The sequence below is a fragment of the Lepidochelys kempii genome, chromosome 2 (assembly GCF_965140265.1).
Source record: "Lepidochelys kempii isolate rLepKem1 chromosome 2, rLepKem1.hap2, whole genome shotgun sequence".
Taxonomy (NCBI): Eukaryota; Metazoa; Chordata; order Testudines; family Cheloniidae; genus Lepidochelys; species Lepidochelys kempii.
Genome location: NC_133257.1, coordinates 258,575,534 through 258,593,934, shown reverse-complemented (window position 1 = coordinate 258,593,934; position 18,401 = coordinate 258,575,534). Strand labels below are relative to the sequence as shown.

The window sequence follows — 18,401 nt, the reverse complement described above, 5'->3', positions numbered from 1 at the left end:
TGAGGAGAGGCTGAGGGAACTGGGCTTATTTAGTCTGCAGAAAAGAAGAGTGAGGGGGGATTTGATAGCAGCCTTCAACTACCTGAAGGGGGGTTCCAAAGAGGATGGAGCTCAGCTGTTCTCAGTGGTGGCAGATGACAGAACAAGCAGTGGTCTCAAGTTGCAGTGCGGGAGGTCTAGGTTGGATATTAGGAAACGCTATTTCACTTGGAGGGTGGGGAAGCACTGGAATGGGTTACCTAGAGAGGTGGTGGAATCTCCATCCTTAGCGGTTTTTAAGGCCCGGCTTGATAAATCCCTGGCTGGGGATGATTTAGTTGGTGTTGGTCCTGCTTTGAGCAGGGGGTTGCACTAGATGACCTCCTGAGGTCTCTTCCAACACTAATCTTCTATGATTCTAAGCTGTTGGCCATTAGGCCCAGCTAATCATTTATTCCCATGCAGTGTCCTGCACAGAGGTTATTGTTGTTACCACAAAACTAGACTTTTAAAAGAAGAACAAGGAGATCCGCACATGGGCCTGCACAACACATTCTTCCTTGAATTTTAAAAAATGTCTGGTGTTCCTATCCGTTCAAACAGGATAATAAATGATAAATCCCTGATCATGTTATGGATAGTTAATGAATTTGCAGAGGAAAACAAGCATGTTGTTAATATCAGAGTGTTGTTCCTTCCCCAAGAGCCAGTTTTCTTTGACGATCGTTGTTCCCTGGTAACATGCACTGTTTCGCTATCTCATGACAGGTGGAGCTTTCGTGGGACAGCTTCAATAAGGGGGATGTGTTCCTGATGGACCTTGGGAAAGTGCTGATCCAGTGGAATGGTCCCGAAAGCAACATTGCAGAGAAATCCAGGGTCAGTGTGGAAAATGCCATTGGATTTATTTGGGGCATTTTGAAAGCCTGAAAAACGAAGAGAAATATGACAGATGATGATTGCAAAATAGCAGCCTCCCCAGCACAAAATGAGTGATACACTGATGAGTATAAAACCCTAGCAGAGGGCTATTTTCCCATTAACAACTGCTACAGGAGTGGAAGAACAGTGTTGCAGTTATGACATAGGACGGGTTCAGGGGATGTGGGTTCAGTTCCTGGTTCTGCTCCAGATTCTGTGTGTGGCCTTGGGCAAATCACTTAAACCTAAATGATGTATAGAGAGGCTATGTGACATAGTACTTAAAAAGACAGAAGCTTTGTCTACACTAGAGATCTCAGGGGTGGGGAAATTTGTTTTAAAAAAAGGTAGTGTGGACTAGTACAAAGTGACCAGTAGCAGAGGAAAAGCAGAAGCAGAAATAAGAATACCAAGCTCTTACGTATCAGCTTTCCTCCATAGATCTCAAAATATTTTACAAAAGTATCATTATCCCCATTTTACAGATGGGGAAACTGAGGCACAGAGCGGTGATGTGACATGGCCATGATCACCCTGCAGGGCTGTGGCAATGTTAGGAGTAGAACTTCGTCTTCCCTGAATTCCTGTCCAGTGTGTCGTGTCCCACTGGACCCCACATTGCCTCTCTGTGGTTGTCAGGGACAATGCCATGGAAGGCCATCAAAAACTAGAAGGGCAATTATGAACCAGGTTTAGGGTGCATAGGGGAGGTGCCTGAGGTTGTGGGTGAACTCATGGCACCCCTTTATATGTATGAAAAGGCAGGCAGCATCTTTCTGCATGTTGTGGTACCCAGAGAACTGGGCCTTGGGGACACCATGGAGAAGATAGCAGCATGGTCAGGGTAAGGCGAGCCGCTGATGCTTTCAGCAGAGGTGGAGAGGAGGCAGGTTCCCCCAGGAGCAAAGGGGAAGAAGGGCTGCAGGGCAGATCTGCAGGCATGGGAAAGGTGGCAGCAGGAGGAGGGTTTGCAGTGAGAGATGATGTCCAGATTTCCTTTGATGCTAGAATTCCAAGGCTGCTTGAAAACATTAGGTTTAAGCTGTTTTGCAATGGAAAATTGGGTTTTCAACTCAACAGCTTTTTTCACACAAAAAAAGTCTTTCCACAGAGAATGTAAAGATTTGGTTAAAAACCGAAACATTTCCATTTGGAAATGCTGTCGTGGTGCATCATGGGAGTTGTAGTTTGGGTGCCTCGTGCCCCCATTCTCCTTTATGGGCTAGGGCTGCCCAGGCAGACTGCATTGACCAAGATAATAAATTGGACTGAAATGTCCTGTGTGAGCATTGAAAGTCTGTCCTGACCCGGCACCTGCAGAGGTGAAAGGCGAGTCTTTTCATTGGCTAAATCAGGACCCATCTCTTGCAGGGACTGGCTCTGGCTCGTAGCATCAGGGATGGCGAGAGAGGCGGCCGGGCCCAGATTGGCATCATTGACAATGAGAAGGACTCCCCAGACCTCATGCAGATCATGAAAACAGTGCTCGGGGAGAGACGTGGGGCGCTCCGGGCCACCACCCCCGATGAGAAAGCCGATGAGCTGCAGAAAGCAAACGTCCGGCTCTACCAGTAAGTCTGGATTAGGTCTCCAAACCCAAGCCCTGGGAATGAGTGTGTGTCCCCCAGGAGGATAGTCCCTTCTCCCCCAGCCCTCTGTGAATCTTTCTCTGCCCATTGCTTCCTCTAGTGTCTACGAAAACAACGACGACTTGGTGGTGCAGGAAATAGCCACCCGGCCCCTCACACAAGATCTCCTCCAGCATGAGGTAAGGTGCAGGGAAATGGGGGGAGATGCTAAGGTTGTCGGCTCTTTGTGATAAGAACTGTCACTTCTTGTCCTCTGCATGCACAGCACCTGCACAGTGGTACCTGGGTCCTTGCCTGAGGCCTGTAAGTTAAATGATCGTACAAATAATAATGAAGGCGGAGTATGGCAGTTGATGACCTGCCCGCCCTCGCAGCCCAAGGACCTGTTACCTCGGCAGTCACTAAAGGAACAGTCAAGTGTCTCAAGGCATTGTCAGAAGAGAGATGATTAATAGCTTGTGTTCGTAGACGTGAGGGAGGATCTGACTAAAATATGATAGTGAATTTGTCGCCACTAATTTCTTCACGCAGAAACCAGCCCACAAGATGTGGGGGTTACCATGAGGGAAACCAATATGTCTGTCAGCTGCCACCAACCCCTCTGACTAACCAGGGTTCTCGCCTCCCTCCCTCCCTCTGTTTCTAGCCGTAGAAGCGTAAGGTGTTATCGAGGGTAGATCAGTGTACATGTCACCTCTGAATAGAAATAAGCAGTGCTTAATTTGTAATGAAAGAGGTGCTGGGGCTCAAGCAATTTTTTTACTTTCATAACTGATGCAGCAAGCCCAGAAGTGCCAGGCGCCAGGGCTATGAAATGCCAAGCCTAGAGGTGCCAGGGCTCAGCCCTGGCACAAATTAAGCACTGACTGAAAGGTTCTGCTTGCTTCTGGGTTGTTTCGCTTTTCCTTTAAAAACAAGAAGCTCAGTTCTCCGTCATTGTTACCTGGTATGGTACCAGGATGCAGTTAGACTGTCAGGGATTTGAGGTAGAGTTACATGGCCCAGTTCTGATCTGGCACAGCTTGGTTCTGATGTTACACTGATTTTACACCAGTGTACTCCTCTGGCTTCAGGGAAGTCACTCCAGACCTACACTGGTGCAAGAAAGGTCTAAGTCAGTCATTGCTTCGTACTCCTCTAGCTCCCAGCAGGCACTCTACAAATCAATACCACTCATTAGTCTAGCACAGTGGGCTGAGGGTTGAACTTTCAGGGCCTGTAGTTCTAGTCTCTCTCACCCCATGCTTTTGGGAACGGACCCATTGGTTGCTGATGTGTGCAAAGGACTCATTGCTGGGTTTGGAACAAGTGTCAGATACTCTCGGGATCAATTCAAGCTGGGTCTAGGGCAGAAAACATTGTACCCATTTTCTGGGAATAGTGCAGCTGCCTATACTAGCTCTCAACCACCGCTAGCAACTGTGCACCCGACCCACTTGAGGAAAAGGGGCAAAACATTTCCTAGTCTAGACGTGAGTGCTGGGGACCCTTTGGATAAGGGGAGAAACCTGGCCCCAGCAGGATTTTTGATCTATCTATTTCCTGTGCTTCACTTCAGGACTGTCACATTTTAGACCAAGGTGGTTTTAAGATCTATGTTTGGAGAGGAAAAGACTCCAGCAAGGAGGAAAAGAAAGCCGCATTCAGCCGAGCTGTGGTGAGCCCTGTATTTAAAACAATCTGCCAGGGGAAGTAGCTAAGAACTAGCCCAGTTGCTGATAATTACAATGGAGCATTGATTGATGGGAGCTGGCCTGTTTTCTCGCATATTAACTGGATGAAATAAATGGGAGCTGTGGGGATGAGGCCACTTATTTAGGTACCTAAGAGCCCAATCCAAAGCCCACTGCAGTCGCAAAGAGTTTTTTCCATTGACTTCAGTGGGCTTTGGAATAGGCCTTAAATGGGAATTTGTAGTTGACATTTTCAAAGTAGCTAAGGGATTTAGGGCTTTGTCTTCGCTGGGGAAGAAGGTGTATTCATGAGTTCATGAACTTGAAGTGAAATCCTACTGAAGACAAGACAGTTTGTAGTTTTCACACAAATTAGTACATGAGGAACTGCAGCAGAGAGGCTAAGTGACTCACCCAGGGTCACACCGGAAATCCGTAGTAGGGCAAAGAATTGAACCTGGGGCTACCAAGCACTAGGCTGACACCCAAACCGCTGGATCATTCTTCCTCTCAACTCCTGGTGGCTCATCAGGAGCTCTATATGTCTATGAAGCAGGGGAAAAAGGGGGGCATTCCTAACCGGACATGGGCCCATGATGCCCTGGTCAGCCCTGGATATTGTACATCTCAAGAGTTTGTGGGTGTCTAGGTATGGGTTTTTGGCGCAGCCTTGTATTATAAAGGCCAGTTACAAAATTTAGGTCTAGCTCAGGGATTCACATTCCAAACTTCTTAAGGGTTTTGGGGGTATTTGGATCATCAGGGTTGGTGTAGGTCCAGGCAACATTCAGTCCAGTTGTACTTCTGTACAGAGATTGGTATGAGCTAAGTGAAGTCCTTTTGGAATCCCCCCCCATAGGGTTTTATCCAAGCCAAGAGTTATTCTGCTACCACCAATGTGGAGGTGGTGAATGACGGCGCAGAGTCAGCAATGTTTAAACAGCTCTTCAAAAGGTGGACAGAAAAGGAGGAAACTCAAGGTCTTGGCAAAGTCTACACAACTAACAAGATTGGTGAGATCATCAAGAATGATGCTGATAAACTGGCGAGAGTTCAGAGAAGAGCCATAAGAATAATTAAAGGATTAGACAACATGCCTTGTAGCTATAGACTCCCAGAGCTCAATCTATGTAGCTTAACAAAGAGACGGTTAAGGGATGACTTTATTACAGTCTATAAGTACCTCCCTGGAGAACAATATTTGATAATGAGCTCATCAATCTAGCAGAGAAAGATCTAACATGGTCCAATGGCTGGAAATTGTAGCTAGAGAAATTCAGACTGGAAATAAGGCATAAGTTTTTAACAGTGAGGGTAATTAACCATTGGAATAATTTATGTAAGGTCATGGTGGCTTCTCCATCACTGATCATGTTAAAATCAAGATTGGATGTTTTTGAAAGAGATGCTCTGGAAATTATTTTGGGGAGGTTCTCTGGCCTGCGTTATAGAGGAGGCCAGACCAGATGATCACAATGGTTCTCTGTGGCCTTGGATCTGTGAATCCTCCAAGCCAGCAGTGGCTGATCTTTAGCTTACTTTATTGTCATTGATTTTGAGTTCTGTCTGCTTTCCTTATGAAAAATGAGGCCCGAGGAATATCTTTTACACTGATTGTTTCAAACCTTCAGTAGCTTTAAAGCCTTATTGCCCGTTCTTCCATAACCACATATCTTCCATCTTTGGTAAAATACAAAGGATTCAGCAATTTAGCAATAACAAAAATTGCTGATACTGCATGCTTAGGGTATGTCTACACTACGAAATTAGGTCGAATTTATAGAAGTCGGTTTTTTAGAAATCGGTTTTATATATTCGAGTGTGTGTGTCCCCACAGAAAATGCTCTAAGTGCATTAAGTGCATTAACTCGGCGGAGCGCTTCCACAGTACCGAGGCAAGCGTCGACTTCCGGAGCATTGCACTGTGGGTAGCTATCCCACAGTTCCCGCAGTCTCCGCTGCCCATTGGAATTCTGGGTTGAGATCCCAATGCCTGATGGGGCTAAAACATTGTCGCGGGTGGTTCTGGGTACATATCGTCAGGCCCCCGTTCCCTCCCTCCCTCCCCCCGTGAAAGCAAGGGCAGACAATCATTTCGCGCCTTTTTTCCTGAGTTACCTGTGCAGACGCCATACCACGGCAAGCATGGAGCCCGCTCAGGTAACCGTCACCCTATGTCTCCTGGGTGCTGGCAGACGCGGTACGGCATTGCTACACAGTAGCAGCAACCCCTTGCCTTGTGGCAGCAGACGGTACAGTACAACTGGTAGCCGTCATCGTCATGTCTGAGGTGCTCCTGGTCGCCTCTGTGAGGTCGATCAGGAGCGCCTGGGCAGACATGGGCGCAGGGACTAAATTTGGAGTGACTTGAGCAGGTCATTCTCTTTAGTCCTGCAGTCAGTCCTATTGAACCGTCTTATGGTGAGCGGGCAGGCGATACGGACTGCTAGCAGTCGTACTGTACCATCTTCTGCCGAGCAGCCATGAGATGTGGATGGCATGCAGTCCTTCTGCACCGTCTGCTGCCAGCCAAAGATGTAAAAGATAGATGGAGTGGATCAAAACAAGAAATAGACCAGATTTGTTTTGTACTCATTTGCTTCCCCCCCTCCCCTGTCTAGGGGACTCATTCTTCTAGATCACACTGCAGTCACTTACAGAGAAGGTGCAGCGAGGTAAATCTAGCCATGTATCAATCAGAGGCCAGGCTAACCTTCTTGTTCCAATAAGGACAATAACTTAGGTGCACCATTTCTTATTGGAACCCTCCGTGAAGTCCTGCCTGAAATACTCCTTGATGTAAAGCCACCCCCTTTGTTGATTTTAGCTCCCTGAAGCCAACCCTGTAAGCGCTCCTCCCAGAGTCAGAGCAATGGCAAACAGTCGGGCATCTGAGAGTGCTGTCCAGAGCACTCACAATGGAGCACTCTGATGGGGCTAAAACATTGTCGCGGGTGGTTCTGGGTACGTGTCGTCAGGCCCCCATTCCCTCCCTCCCTCCGTGAAAGCAAGGGCAGACAATCATTTCGCGCCTTTTTTCATGAGTTACCTGTGCAGACGCCATACCACGGCAAGCATGGAGCCAGCTCAGGTAACCGTCACCCTATGTCTCCTGGGTGCTGGCAGACGCGGTACGGCTTTGCTGCACAGTAGCAGCAACCCATTGCCTTCTGGCAGCAGACGGTGCAATACGATTGGTAGTCGTCCTCGTCGTGTCCGAGGTTCTCCTGGCCACGTCGGCTGGGAGCGCCTGGGCAGACATTGGCGCAGGGACTAAATTTGGAGTGACTTGACCAGGTCATTCTCTTTAGTCCTGCAGTCCTATTGAACCGTCTTATGGTGAGCGGGCAGGCGATACGGACTGCTAGCAGTCGTACTGTACCATCTTCTGCCAGGCAGGCAAGAGATGAGGATTGCTAGCAGTCGTATTGTACCATCTTATGCCAGGCAGGCAAGAGATGAAGATGGCTAGCAGTCGTACTGTACCATCTTCTGCCGAGCAGCCATGAGATGTGGATGGCATGCAGTCCTTCTGCACCGTCTGCTGCCAGCCAAAGATGTAAAAGATAGATGGAGTGGGTCAGAACAAGAAATAGACCAGATTTGTTTTGTACTCATTTGCCTCCTCCCCTGTCTAGATCACACTGCAGTCACTCACAGAGAAGGTGCAGCGAGGTAAATCTAGCCATGTATCAATCAGAGGCCAGGCTAACCTCCTTGTTCCAATAAGAACGATAACTTAGGTGCACCATTTCTTATTGGAACCCTCCGTGCAGTCCTGCCTGAAATACTCCTTGATGTACAGGCACACCCTTTGTTGATTTTAGCTCCCTGAAGCCAACCCTGTAAGCCGTGTCGTCAGTCGCCCCTCCCTCCGTCAGAGCAACGGCAGACAATCGTTCCGCGCCTTTTTTCTGTGCGGACGCCATACCAAGGCAAGCATGGAGGCCGCTGAGCTCATTTTGGCAATTAGGAGCACATTAACCACCACACGCATTATCCAGCAGTATATGCAGCACCAGAACATGGCAACGCGATACCGGGCGAGGAGGCGACGTCAGCGCGGTCCTGTGAGTGATCAGGACATGGACACAGATTTCTCTGAAAGCATGGGCCCTGACAATGCATGCATCATGGTGCTAATGGGGCAGGTTCATGCTGTGGAACGCTGATCCTGGGCTCAGGAAACAAGCACAGACTGGTGGGACCGCATAGTGTTGCAGGTCTGGGACGATTCCCAGTGGCTGCGAAACTTTCGCATGCGTAGGGGCACTTTCGTGGAACTTTGTGACTTGCTTTCCCCTGCCCTGAAGCGCATGAATACCAAGATGAGAGCAGCCCTCACAGTTGAGAAGCGAGTGGCGATAGCCCTGTGGAAGCTTGCAACGCCAGACAGCTACCGGTCAGTTGGGAATCAATTTGGAGTGGGCAAATCTACTGTGGGGGCTGCTGTGATGCAAGTAGCTCACACAATCAAAGATCTGCTGATATCAAGGGTAGTGACCCTGGGAAATGTGCAGGTCATAGTGGATGGCTTTGCTGCAATGGGATTCCCTAACTGTGGTGGGGCTATAGACGGAACCCATATCCCTATCTTGGCACCGCAGCACCAAGCCGCCGAGTACATAAACCGCAAGGGGTACTTTTCGATCATGCTGCAAGCTCTGGTGGATCACAAGGGACGTTTCACCAACATCAACGTGGGATGGCCGGGAAAGGTGCATGATGCTCGCATCTTCAGGAACTCTGGTCTGTTTCAAAAGCTGCAGGAAGGGACTTTATTCCCAGACCAGAAAATAACTGTTGGGGATGTTGAAATGCCTATATGTATCCTTGGGGACCCAGCCTACCCCTTAATGCCATGGCTCATGAAGCCGTACACAGGCAGCCTGGACAGTAGTCAGGAGCTGTTCAACTACAGGCTGAGCAAGTGCAGAATGGTGGTAGAATGTGCATTTGGATGTTTAAAGGCGCGCTGGCGCAGTTTACTGACTCGCTTAGACCTCAGCAAAACCAATATTCCCACTGTTATTACTGCTTGCTGTGTGCTCCACAATATCTGTGAGAGTAAGGGGGAGACGTTTATGGCGGGGTGGGAGGTTGAGGCAAATCGCCTAGCTGCTGGTTACGCGCAGCCAGACACCAGGGCGGTTAGAAGAGCACAGGAGGGCGCGGTACGCATCAGAGAAGCTTTGAAAACCAGTTTCATGACTGGCCAGGCTACGGTGTGAAAGTTCTGTTTGTTTCTCCTTGATGAAACCCCCCGCCCCTTGGTTCACTCTACTTCCCTGTAAGCTAACCACCCTCCCCTCCTCCCTTTAATCATTGCTTGCAGAGGCAATAAAGTCATTGCTGCTTCACAGTCATGCATTCTTTATTCATTCATCACACAAATAGGGGGATGACTACCAAGGTAGCCCAGGAGGGGTGGTGGAGGAGGGAAGGAAAATGCCACACAGCACTTTAAGCACAGCACTTTAAAAGTTTACAACTTTAAAATTTATTGAATGACAGCCTTCTTTTTTTTGGGCAATCCTCTGTAGTGGAGTGGCTGGTTGGCCGGAGGCCCCCCCACCGCGTTCTTGGGCGTCTGGGTGTGGAGGCTATGGAATTTGGGGAGGAGGGCGGTTGGTTACAGAGGGGCAGCAGTGGCAGTCTGTGCTCCAGCTGCCTTTGCTGCAGCTCAACCATACACTGGAGCATACTGGTTTGGTCCTGCAGCAGCCTCAGCATTGAATCCTGCCTCCTCTCATCACGCTGCCGCCACATTTGAGCTTCAGCCCTGTCTTCAGCCCGCCACTTACTCTCTTCAGCCCGCCACTTACTCTCTTCAGCCCTCCACCTCTCCTCCCGGTCATTTTGTGCTTTCCTGCACTCTGACATTATTTGCCTCCACGCATTCGTCTGTGCTCTGTCAGTGTGGGAGGACAGCATGAGCTCGGAGAACATTTCATCGCGAGTGCGTTTTTTTTTCTTTCTAAGCTTCACTAGCCTCTGGGAAGGAGAAGATCCTGTGATCATTGAAACACATGCAGCTGGTGGAGAAAAAAAAAGGGACAGCGGTATTTAAAAAGACACATTTTATAAAACAGTCGCTACACTCTTTCAGGGTAAACCTTGCTGTTAACATTACATACATAGCACATGTGCTTTCGTTACAAGGTTGCATTTTGCCTCCTCCCACCGCGTGACTACCCCCTCAACCTTCCCCCCTCCCTGTGGCTAACAGCGGGGAACATTTCTGTTTAGCCACAGGCAAACAGCCCAGCAGGAATGGGCTCCTCTGAGTGTCCCCTGAAGAAAAGCACTCTATTTCAACCAGGTGACCATGAATTATATCTCACTCTCCTGAGGATAACACAGAGAGATAAAGAACGGATTTTGGTTGAATGCCAGCAAACATACACTGCAATGCTTTGTTCTACAGTGATTCCCGAGTACGTGTTACTGGCCTGGAGTGGTAAAGTGTCCTACCATGAAGGACGAAATAAGGCTGCCCTCCCCAGAAACCTTTTGCAAAGGCTTTAGGACTACATCTAGGAGAACCGCAAATGCCAGGGCAAAGTAATCCTTTCACATGCTTGCTTTTAAACCATGTATAGCATTTTAAAAGGTACACTCACCAGAGGTCCCTTCTCCGCCTGCTGGGTCCAGGAGGCAGCCTTGGGTGGGTTCGGGGGGTACTGGCTCCAGGTCTAGGGTGAGAAACAGTTCCTGGCTGTCGGGAAAACCGGTTTCTCCGCTTGCTTGCTGTGAGCTATCTACAACCTCCTCCTCATCATCATCTTCTTTGTCCCCAAAACCTACTTCCGTATTGCCTCCATCTCCATTGAAGGAGTCAAACAACACGGCTGGGGTAGTGGTAGCTGAACCCCCTAAAATGGCATGCAGCTCATCATAGAAGCAGCATGTTTGGGGCTCTGACCCAGAGCGGCTGTTCGCCTCTCTGGTTTTCTGGTAGGCTTGCCTCAGCTCCTTCAGTTTCACGCGGCACTGCTTCGGGTCCCTGTTATGGCCTCTGTCCTTCATGCCCTGGGAGATTTTGACAAAGGTTTTGGCATTTCGAAAACTGGAACGGAGTTCTGATAGCACGTATTCCTCTCCCCAAACAGCGATCAGATCCCGTACCTCCCGTTCGGTCCATGCTGGAGCTCTTTTGCGATTCTGGGACTCCATCATGGTCACCTGTGCTGATGAGCTCTGCATGGTCACCTGCAGCTTGCCACACTGGCCAAACAGGAAATGAGATTCAAAAGTTCGCGGTTCTTTTCCTGTCTACCTGGCCAGTGCATCTGAGTTGAGAGTGCTGTCCAGAGCGGTCAGAATGGAGCACTCTGGGATAGCTCCCGGAGGCCAATACCATCGAATTGTGTCCACAGTACCCCAAATTCGAGCCGGCAACATCGATTTAAGCGCTAATCCACTTGTCAGGGGTGGAGTAAGGAAATCTATTTTAAGAGCCCTTTAAGTCGAAATAAAGGGCTTCATTGTGTGGACGGGTGCAGGTTTAAATCGATTTAACGCTGCTAAATTCGACCTAAAGTCCTAGTGTAGACCAGGGCTTACATAATAAAATAGCAAAACCGTCAGCTACGTCAAATGTAAATTGTGGCAATCAAGAAATCAGTTAGGAAACGAATCATAAAAATTTACAAAAAAAAAACCTTTTATCTTCAGAAATCAGTATCTATGAATCTAATAAGCAAACTTTGGATGAAAATCTGCTTTCATTTATACTGGCATAAATCTGATTCCGCTGAAGTCAATGGGCTCATTCTGGATTTACACTAGTATAAGCAAAAGCAGAATTTGGCTCACTGGCTTTTGTTGACATGAATATTAATTACAGTGAGTTGTCCCTCAGCTCAACGTTTTCCCTTTTGGAACAACAGACCTAGATGTGGACAGAAACATGAAGTGAATATGTGAATAGTTACATAGATATTGAATGTCATCTTCATAGTCCATCTCTCTCTCTCTCTCTCTCTCTCTCTCTCATTACCTTCAGAAATTTAACCATTTTTCCTTTTGAAAAGAACATTTAAAAGGAGGAAATAATCATGAATTGTTTGTTTGGGAGGTGAATAATACTTTGAATGGAACTCATTAGAGCCAATTAGGGTGTACTTTTTGAATATACAATGTGATTGAGTAATACTGGTCTGTAATTCTATTATTATTGGCCTCTGAGGAGGTCAACAAATAGAACCCCCAGCTCCATCAACAACAGACGTTTACTTTGAATCATAGAACCATAGGTTTAGAAGGGACCACAAGGGTCATCTAGTCTAACCCCTGCCAAGATGCAGGATTTGTTGTGTCTACTTACTCATGATATGATGGTTTTCAGATCATTACAAGCCAGGATTTTTCTCATGTATTTGCTAATTGTGTGTAGATATGAGGCACTGTACAGTACTTAAACTGTATGTTTATATGGTTTGATTAATGTGTATTCTGCTTATGTGTACAGCCAAGGTGGAGCAAGTGAAATTTGATGTCTCTCAGTTACATGCCAGACCAGAGCTAGCTGCAGAACAGAGAATGGCAGATGATGCCTCTGGGAAAGTTGAGGTGAGCAATCACTTTCCAAATCATTTTTCTTTTACTTAGGTTGCAGCCCTTGACATATTTCCAAACTGCTTCCATTTTTATGTGCAGCTGCTGTGCAGATCTCATGAGGTTCTGCACTAAGTCAGTGTGGCTGCAGCCAGAATGAACTCCCAGAATGCTGTGACTATTCAGAAGAGCTATTATAAATCCCCTCTCCCCCAAATATTCTTTTGGGAGAGGAGGGACATCTTATCCTATGGTCTTTGATCAGTGAGGCAAAAGAGTCAGCAGGTTTGTTCGTCTATCTCAGGTAAGGCACTGCGCGTTGTTAGCAGCCGAGAACGCGCTGATAGAATAGGCTGTGGAAATCAGTGGACCCATGCAGCAAAACTGGAGTAACACAGCGGAGAAGTGGGCATTTGATATTGAGCCTACAGGCCTGAACTTCAGTGGGCCCCTGAAGAGGTGGCTCGTGTATATTTACACATGCTCACATTTGCACACCCAAAATCCCACCTTTCTGACCAGGAAGTTTCTATGCAGGTGTGGCGGATTGAGGATCTGCACATGCAACCAGTGGATCCCAAGACTTATGGGCAGTTCTACGGAGGAGATTGTTACCTGATCCTCTATACATACCTGAAATCGGGCAGACCTCATTACATGATCTATATGTGGCAAGTAAGTAAAAGGCAAGCAGGAAAGGGCTGGATATAATTTGATTGAAGCTCAGAACCGAAGAAAATGCAAAAATAACCCAACCCCAAATGCTCACTCGCTCTTTGGAAAGCCCAGTATCTTTGGCTCTGTCTTGCACTTTCGAACCCCAGTTGAGCCAGCCGTGTGACCTTCTGCGTCCTTCCACATGGAGGTCTAGTGCGTTTCACTGAAGGGTATGATCAAATCAGGCTGCAAGTGGCAGCACTGGCTTCTACTGCAGTTCCTCAGAATGCAAGACCAGCCGAGGCTATCTGAAAGGAAGCCATGAATGCACTGCTTCCCTGAGACAATCAGAGGCTGCTGAAGAGCATGGTAGAGCTTGGAAAGGGGTGGGCATGCTACGCTTTGGAGGCATAGCAGGCCCATTCCCCACCATGCTGCCCATCAGAGAATGTTCTGTTCAGTCCTGGGCCTGAGGGGACTACAGATGTTTTCCTCTGGCAGGTGGGGCAGAGGGTTTCACTTGCATGACCTGCATTTTGTCTAAGCAACAGCAAGGATTGACCAAAAAAAAATTACCATTCCCCAACACACACACGCTTTTCATAAACCTGGGGGACCTGGCACCTTATATAACCCTTTGTGCGCCAAATGAATGCAGAGCGTATGGCCAGCTGCCGCGCTCCACCCCAGAGGTGGCTGCAGGCACCCTCACTTTGCAGAGAGGTACATGATGATACAAGATGCAAGGAAGCGGAGACTCGGGCCTGTGGTTTTTCTCCACAGCCCACAACCCACAGTGGCAGTGTTGCTGATTCTCATGATTTGATAGCGAATCTTGCAATATTTCATGTTGTTCTTCGCAGCCCCAGTGCATGAGTCATGGGAACGTGAATCTCCGCTATCCCTTTTTAAAAAAAATATTTTCTATCGCTCATGGTTCTGGAGAAAAGAATGAAAACATGAACTCTAAAGGCTCTATGACCAAAAACCAAATAAAAGAATCCCTCATAGATTATTTTTAAAATCTCATGATACATAGACTCATAGATATTAAGGTCAGAAGGGACCATTGTGATCATCTAGTCTGACCTCCTGAACAATGCAGGCCGCCGAATCTCACCCACCCACTCCTGCAATAAACCTCTCACCTATGTCTGAGCTATTGAAGTCCTCAAAGCATGGTTTAAAGACTTCAAGGTGTAAAGAATCCTCCAGCAAGTGACCAGTGCCCCATGCTACAGAGGAAGGCAAAAAAAAAAAAACCCAGGGCCTCTTCCAATCTGCCCTGGAGGAAAATTCCTTCCCGACCACAAATAGGCGATCAGCTGAAACCCTGAGCATGTGGGCAAGATTCACCAGCCAGATACCCAGGAAAGAGTTCTCTGTAGTAACTCAGATCCCACCCCATCTAACATCCCATCACAGGCCATTGGGCCTATTTACCAAGAATAGTTAAAGATCAATTAATTGCCAAAATCATGTTATTCCATCATACCATCTCCTCCATAAACTTATTGAGTTTAATCTTGAAGCCAGATAGGTCTTTTGCCCCCACTGCTTCCCTTGGAAGACTATTCCAGAACTTCACTCCTCTGATGGTTAGAAACCTTCATCTAATTTCAAGTCTAAACTTTCCGTTGGCCAGTTTATATCCATTTGTTCTTGTGTCCACATTGGTACTGAGCTTAAATAATTCCTTTCCCTCTCCAGTATTTATCCCTCTGACATATTTATAGAGAGCAATCATATCTCCCCTCAACCTTCTTTTGGTTAGGCTAAACAAGTCAAGCTCCTTGAGTCTCCTTTCATAAGACAGGTTTTCCATTCCTCGGATCATCCTAGTAGCCCTTCTCTGTACCTGTTTGAGTTTGAATTCATCCTTCTTAAACCTGGGAGACCAGAACTGCACAGAGTATTCCAGGTGAGGTCTCACCAGTGCCTTGTATAACAGTACTAACACCTCCTTATCTCTACTAGAAATACCTCGCCTGAAGCATCCCAAGACCCCATTAGCTTTTTTCACAGCCATATCACATTGGGGGCTCATAGCCATCCTGTGATCAACCAATACTCTGAGGTCCTTCTCCTCCTCTGTTACTTCTAATTGATGCGTCCCCAGCTTATAACTAAAATTCTTGTTATTAATTGGGGTTCTGCCTCATTGTTTGACTGCCTGGGGCAGTTTGTAACCATGAAACATTCCATGCGTTTAGCATCTCCTGAAATGCCTCTCCTGAACTGCGATACTAGGTATCTCTCGTTCGATCCTAGGGCCGCCATGCCTCCGTGGATGAAGTCACTGCCTGTGCGTTCAATGCCGTGGAGCTGGACAAAAAGTACGGGAATGAGCCGGTGCAGATTCGAGTGACGATGGGCAGGGAGCCTCAGCACTTCCTTGCCATCTTTAAGGGCAGCCTGATTATTTATGAGGTAATAATGGCTTTGACTCCAGAAATAGCTGAAGTGTGTAAACACCAGGGTAACGCTGATGCCCCTAGATTGATGGTCAGTGGTGAGGATCACACCTGGGACCTCTGGATCATAGTGCACGATCCACTGCTGCCTGAGCTGAAAGACACACCTCTGTTAGCCAAACCTGCAGCTTGCTGATCAATTTCTAACTGGCCTAGCTGTCACTAAGAGTGGGACCAAGTACCATGCTGTGTAGGCATAGCTTACACCAGGAAGGAAGAGGAACTGTTTAGGGTGGTAGATGGGGGTATCCTGAGGAGAAATGGGACTGTTTAGGCTGAAATAGCCTGACAGTTAGGTCTATTTGGGCTGTGTCAATCTCCCAAGAGAAGTGCTGGAAACCCATACTTCTGTCATAGGAACTTATTCAGCCCCTGTTGCCATAATATCTTAGCCCCGCTCAGTCGTTAATGGATTTAGCCTCACAACCTCCTGGTGAGGAGGCAGGGCAGGGCTATTATCTTCATTTTGCAGAGGGGCAACTGAGGCACAGAGGATAAGTGACTTGCCCAAGGTCACACGCAAGAAGTCTGTGACAGAGCTGGGAACTGAAAAACCGCTGGGCAATGCTTCCCCTCTCCACCTGGCACACTTCAAACGAGGCTGAGCAAAGCACTAGTAAATATCTCCTAGGGAATGGGCCTAGACTAGACTAGTTTAAGCCCTCAGATCTTTTCCATCTCTAAAGTCTAATTGTTTTGTACAGCGTCTTGCATTCAAATTCTATCCCTGGATGCTCTGCAGAATTAAACACAAGACATTATGCCGTAAATCACAGCAAATGTTCGTAGGCTGTCATCTTCCAGTATCCAGCCTCAAAATCCCCTGCAAGCCTTGTCCCGGCCACGTGACTGCGGAGTGGTCGCCTGTTTCATAGGCTCTCTAGTTACAGCTATGCCTGCTTGGGGTTCCTGGACCCTGTGTCACAAGTGACAGATGAAATGGAGGCACGGGGAGAGCCCAAGGTAGCTCAGTGCTGGCCTAACGCTTGGCTTCGTGGGAGCAGAGTTCAGCCAACACTGAGCATTGCTCATTAGCCCACCCAGGTGGCTTGTCCCTGGTTACACAGCAAGTCTGTGGCATGGCTCAGTGGTTCTCAACTAGGGGTATGTAGAGATCTTCCAGGGGCTACTACAACTCAACTAGAGATTTGCCTAGTTTTACAACAGGCTACGTAAAAAGCACTAGCGAAGTCAGTGCAAACTAAAATTTCCTACAGACAGTGACTTGTTTATACTGCTCTCTGTATGATATACTGAAGTGTAAGTACAATACAGTACAGACCCATTTACGTGCAAATCCACTTAACGCGCAGTAGCGCCATGCCTCCCAGTGCTACCTATTTAACACGCGAGACTCGTTAACGTGCGGTACAGGAACTTGCTACGTAGCGCTACAGATTTGCTCACCAGCTCACTGACACAGAAATCGACAGGAAGTGTGGAGGGGAAACATGTTGTACGTCTTCACCGATATTGGTAAAGACGTATCAGGCACGCTTAGTCATTGTCATGCTAGAGGGAGAGATAATATATAGTAGTTACAGAGTAATATATACACTACATTAGAAAATTTTAACCGTAGGCCTAAAATAATGGTAGAGGGCAAGCGTCAGCATTCCTACACTGTAGAAGAAAAGCTAGCTGCAACAGATCGAGTAAATAGCGGAGAAACCCAGGCCAAAGTTTCAAAAGCTATTGGGATTGCCGAATCTACTGTCCGAGGATGGCTAAAAACCTAATCTAAACTGAACGGCTTTGTACGAAATATCGATTCTGCCACGGGGCGTAAGCGAAAACATGTGCGCTATTCAGGAAAACCCACAGTAGACAAAGCCACGTGCACGGGGTTTGCTCGGAAAAGGCTGAAAGGAGTGCCGCTCAGTGGACCAATGCTTCAAGCCCAAGTGACACAGTTTGGAAATTTAACGGGGGATGAATCATTGCAAGCCAGCAAGGGGTTTATAAGTCATTTTAAAAAGCATCATGGCATAGCGAAGGTATCGATTTCTGGAGAAAGCCGATGAATCGGCTGCGAACCTGTTTCCCGCCGAGTTAAAATCTATTTTACAAAATGAAGACTACCACAAAGAACAACTTTATAATGGTGATGAAACAGCTTTATTTGCAAAACTGCTACCTGATTAGACTTTAGCCTGTAATTACGAGATACAGAAAACAGCTGAAAGAAAAGGAGTACTTGTGGCACCTTAGAGACTAACCAATTTATTTGAGCATGAGCTTTCGTGAGCTACAGCTCACTTCATCGGATGCATACCGTGGAAACTGTAGCAGACATTATATACACACAGAGATCATGAAACAATACCTCCTCCCACCCCACAGTCCTGCTGGTAATAGCTTATCTAAAGTGATCATCAAGTTGGGCCAGGATTTAAAAGGATAAAAGGTCGTGTGGCTCCTCTTCTTTGTAGTAATAAGACAGGCAGCCATAAGCTCTCCCCTCTTCTCGTTGGCCGCTTTCATAACCCTCGCTGCTTTAATCACCTCAATAGAGCGAAACTGCCAGTAATATACGCTAACAGCAAAAC

At 47.4% G+C, this 18,401-nt stretch overlaps 1 protein-coding gene across 3 annotated transcripts in view; it reads left to right on the top strand.

Annotated features, from left to right (window-relative positions):
• VILL (villin like) overlaps positions 1 to 18,401 on the top strand; it is a 66,161-nt gene that overhangs the window by 29,227 nt on the left and 18,533 nt on the right. For all 3 annotated transcript variants that reach the window (XM_073334729.1, XM_073334727.1, XM_073334726.1), the window contains 8 exons: positions 748 to 858; positions 2,272 to 2,471; positions 2,590 to 2,668; positions 4,048 to 4,146; positions 5,022 to 5,175; positions 12,636 to 12,736; positions 13,259 to 13,396; positions 15,650 to 15,808. In XM_073334729.1, coding sequence (XP_073190830.1) covers positions 748 to 858; positions 2,272 to 2,471; positions 2,590 to 2,668; positions 4,048 to 4,146; positions 5,022 to 5,175; positions 12,636 to 12,736; positions 13,259 to 13,396; positions 15,650 to 15,808 — 1,041 coding nt within the window. The remainder of the gene's footprint in view (positions 1 to 747; positions 859 to 2,271; positions 2,472 to 2,589; positions 2,669 to 4,047; positions 4,147 to 5,021; positions 5,176 to 12,635; positions 12,737 to 13,258; positions 13,397 to 15,649; positions 15,809 to 18,401) is intronic.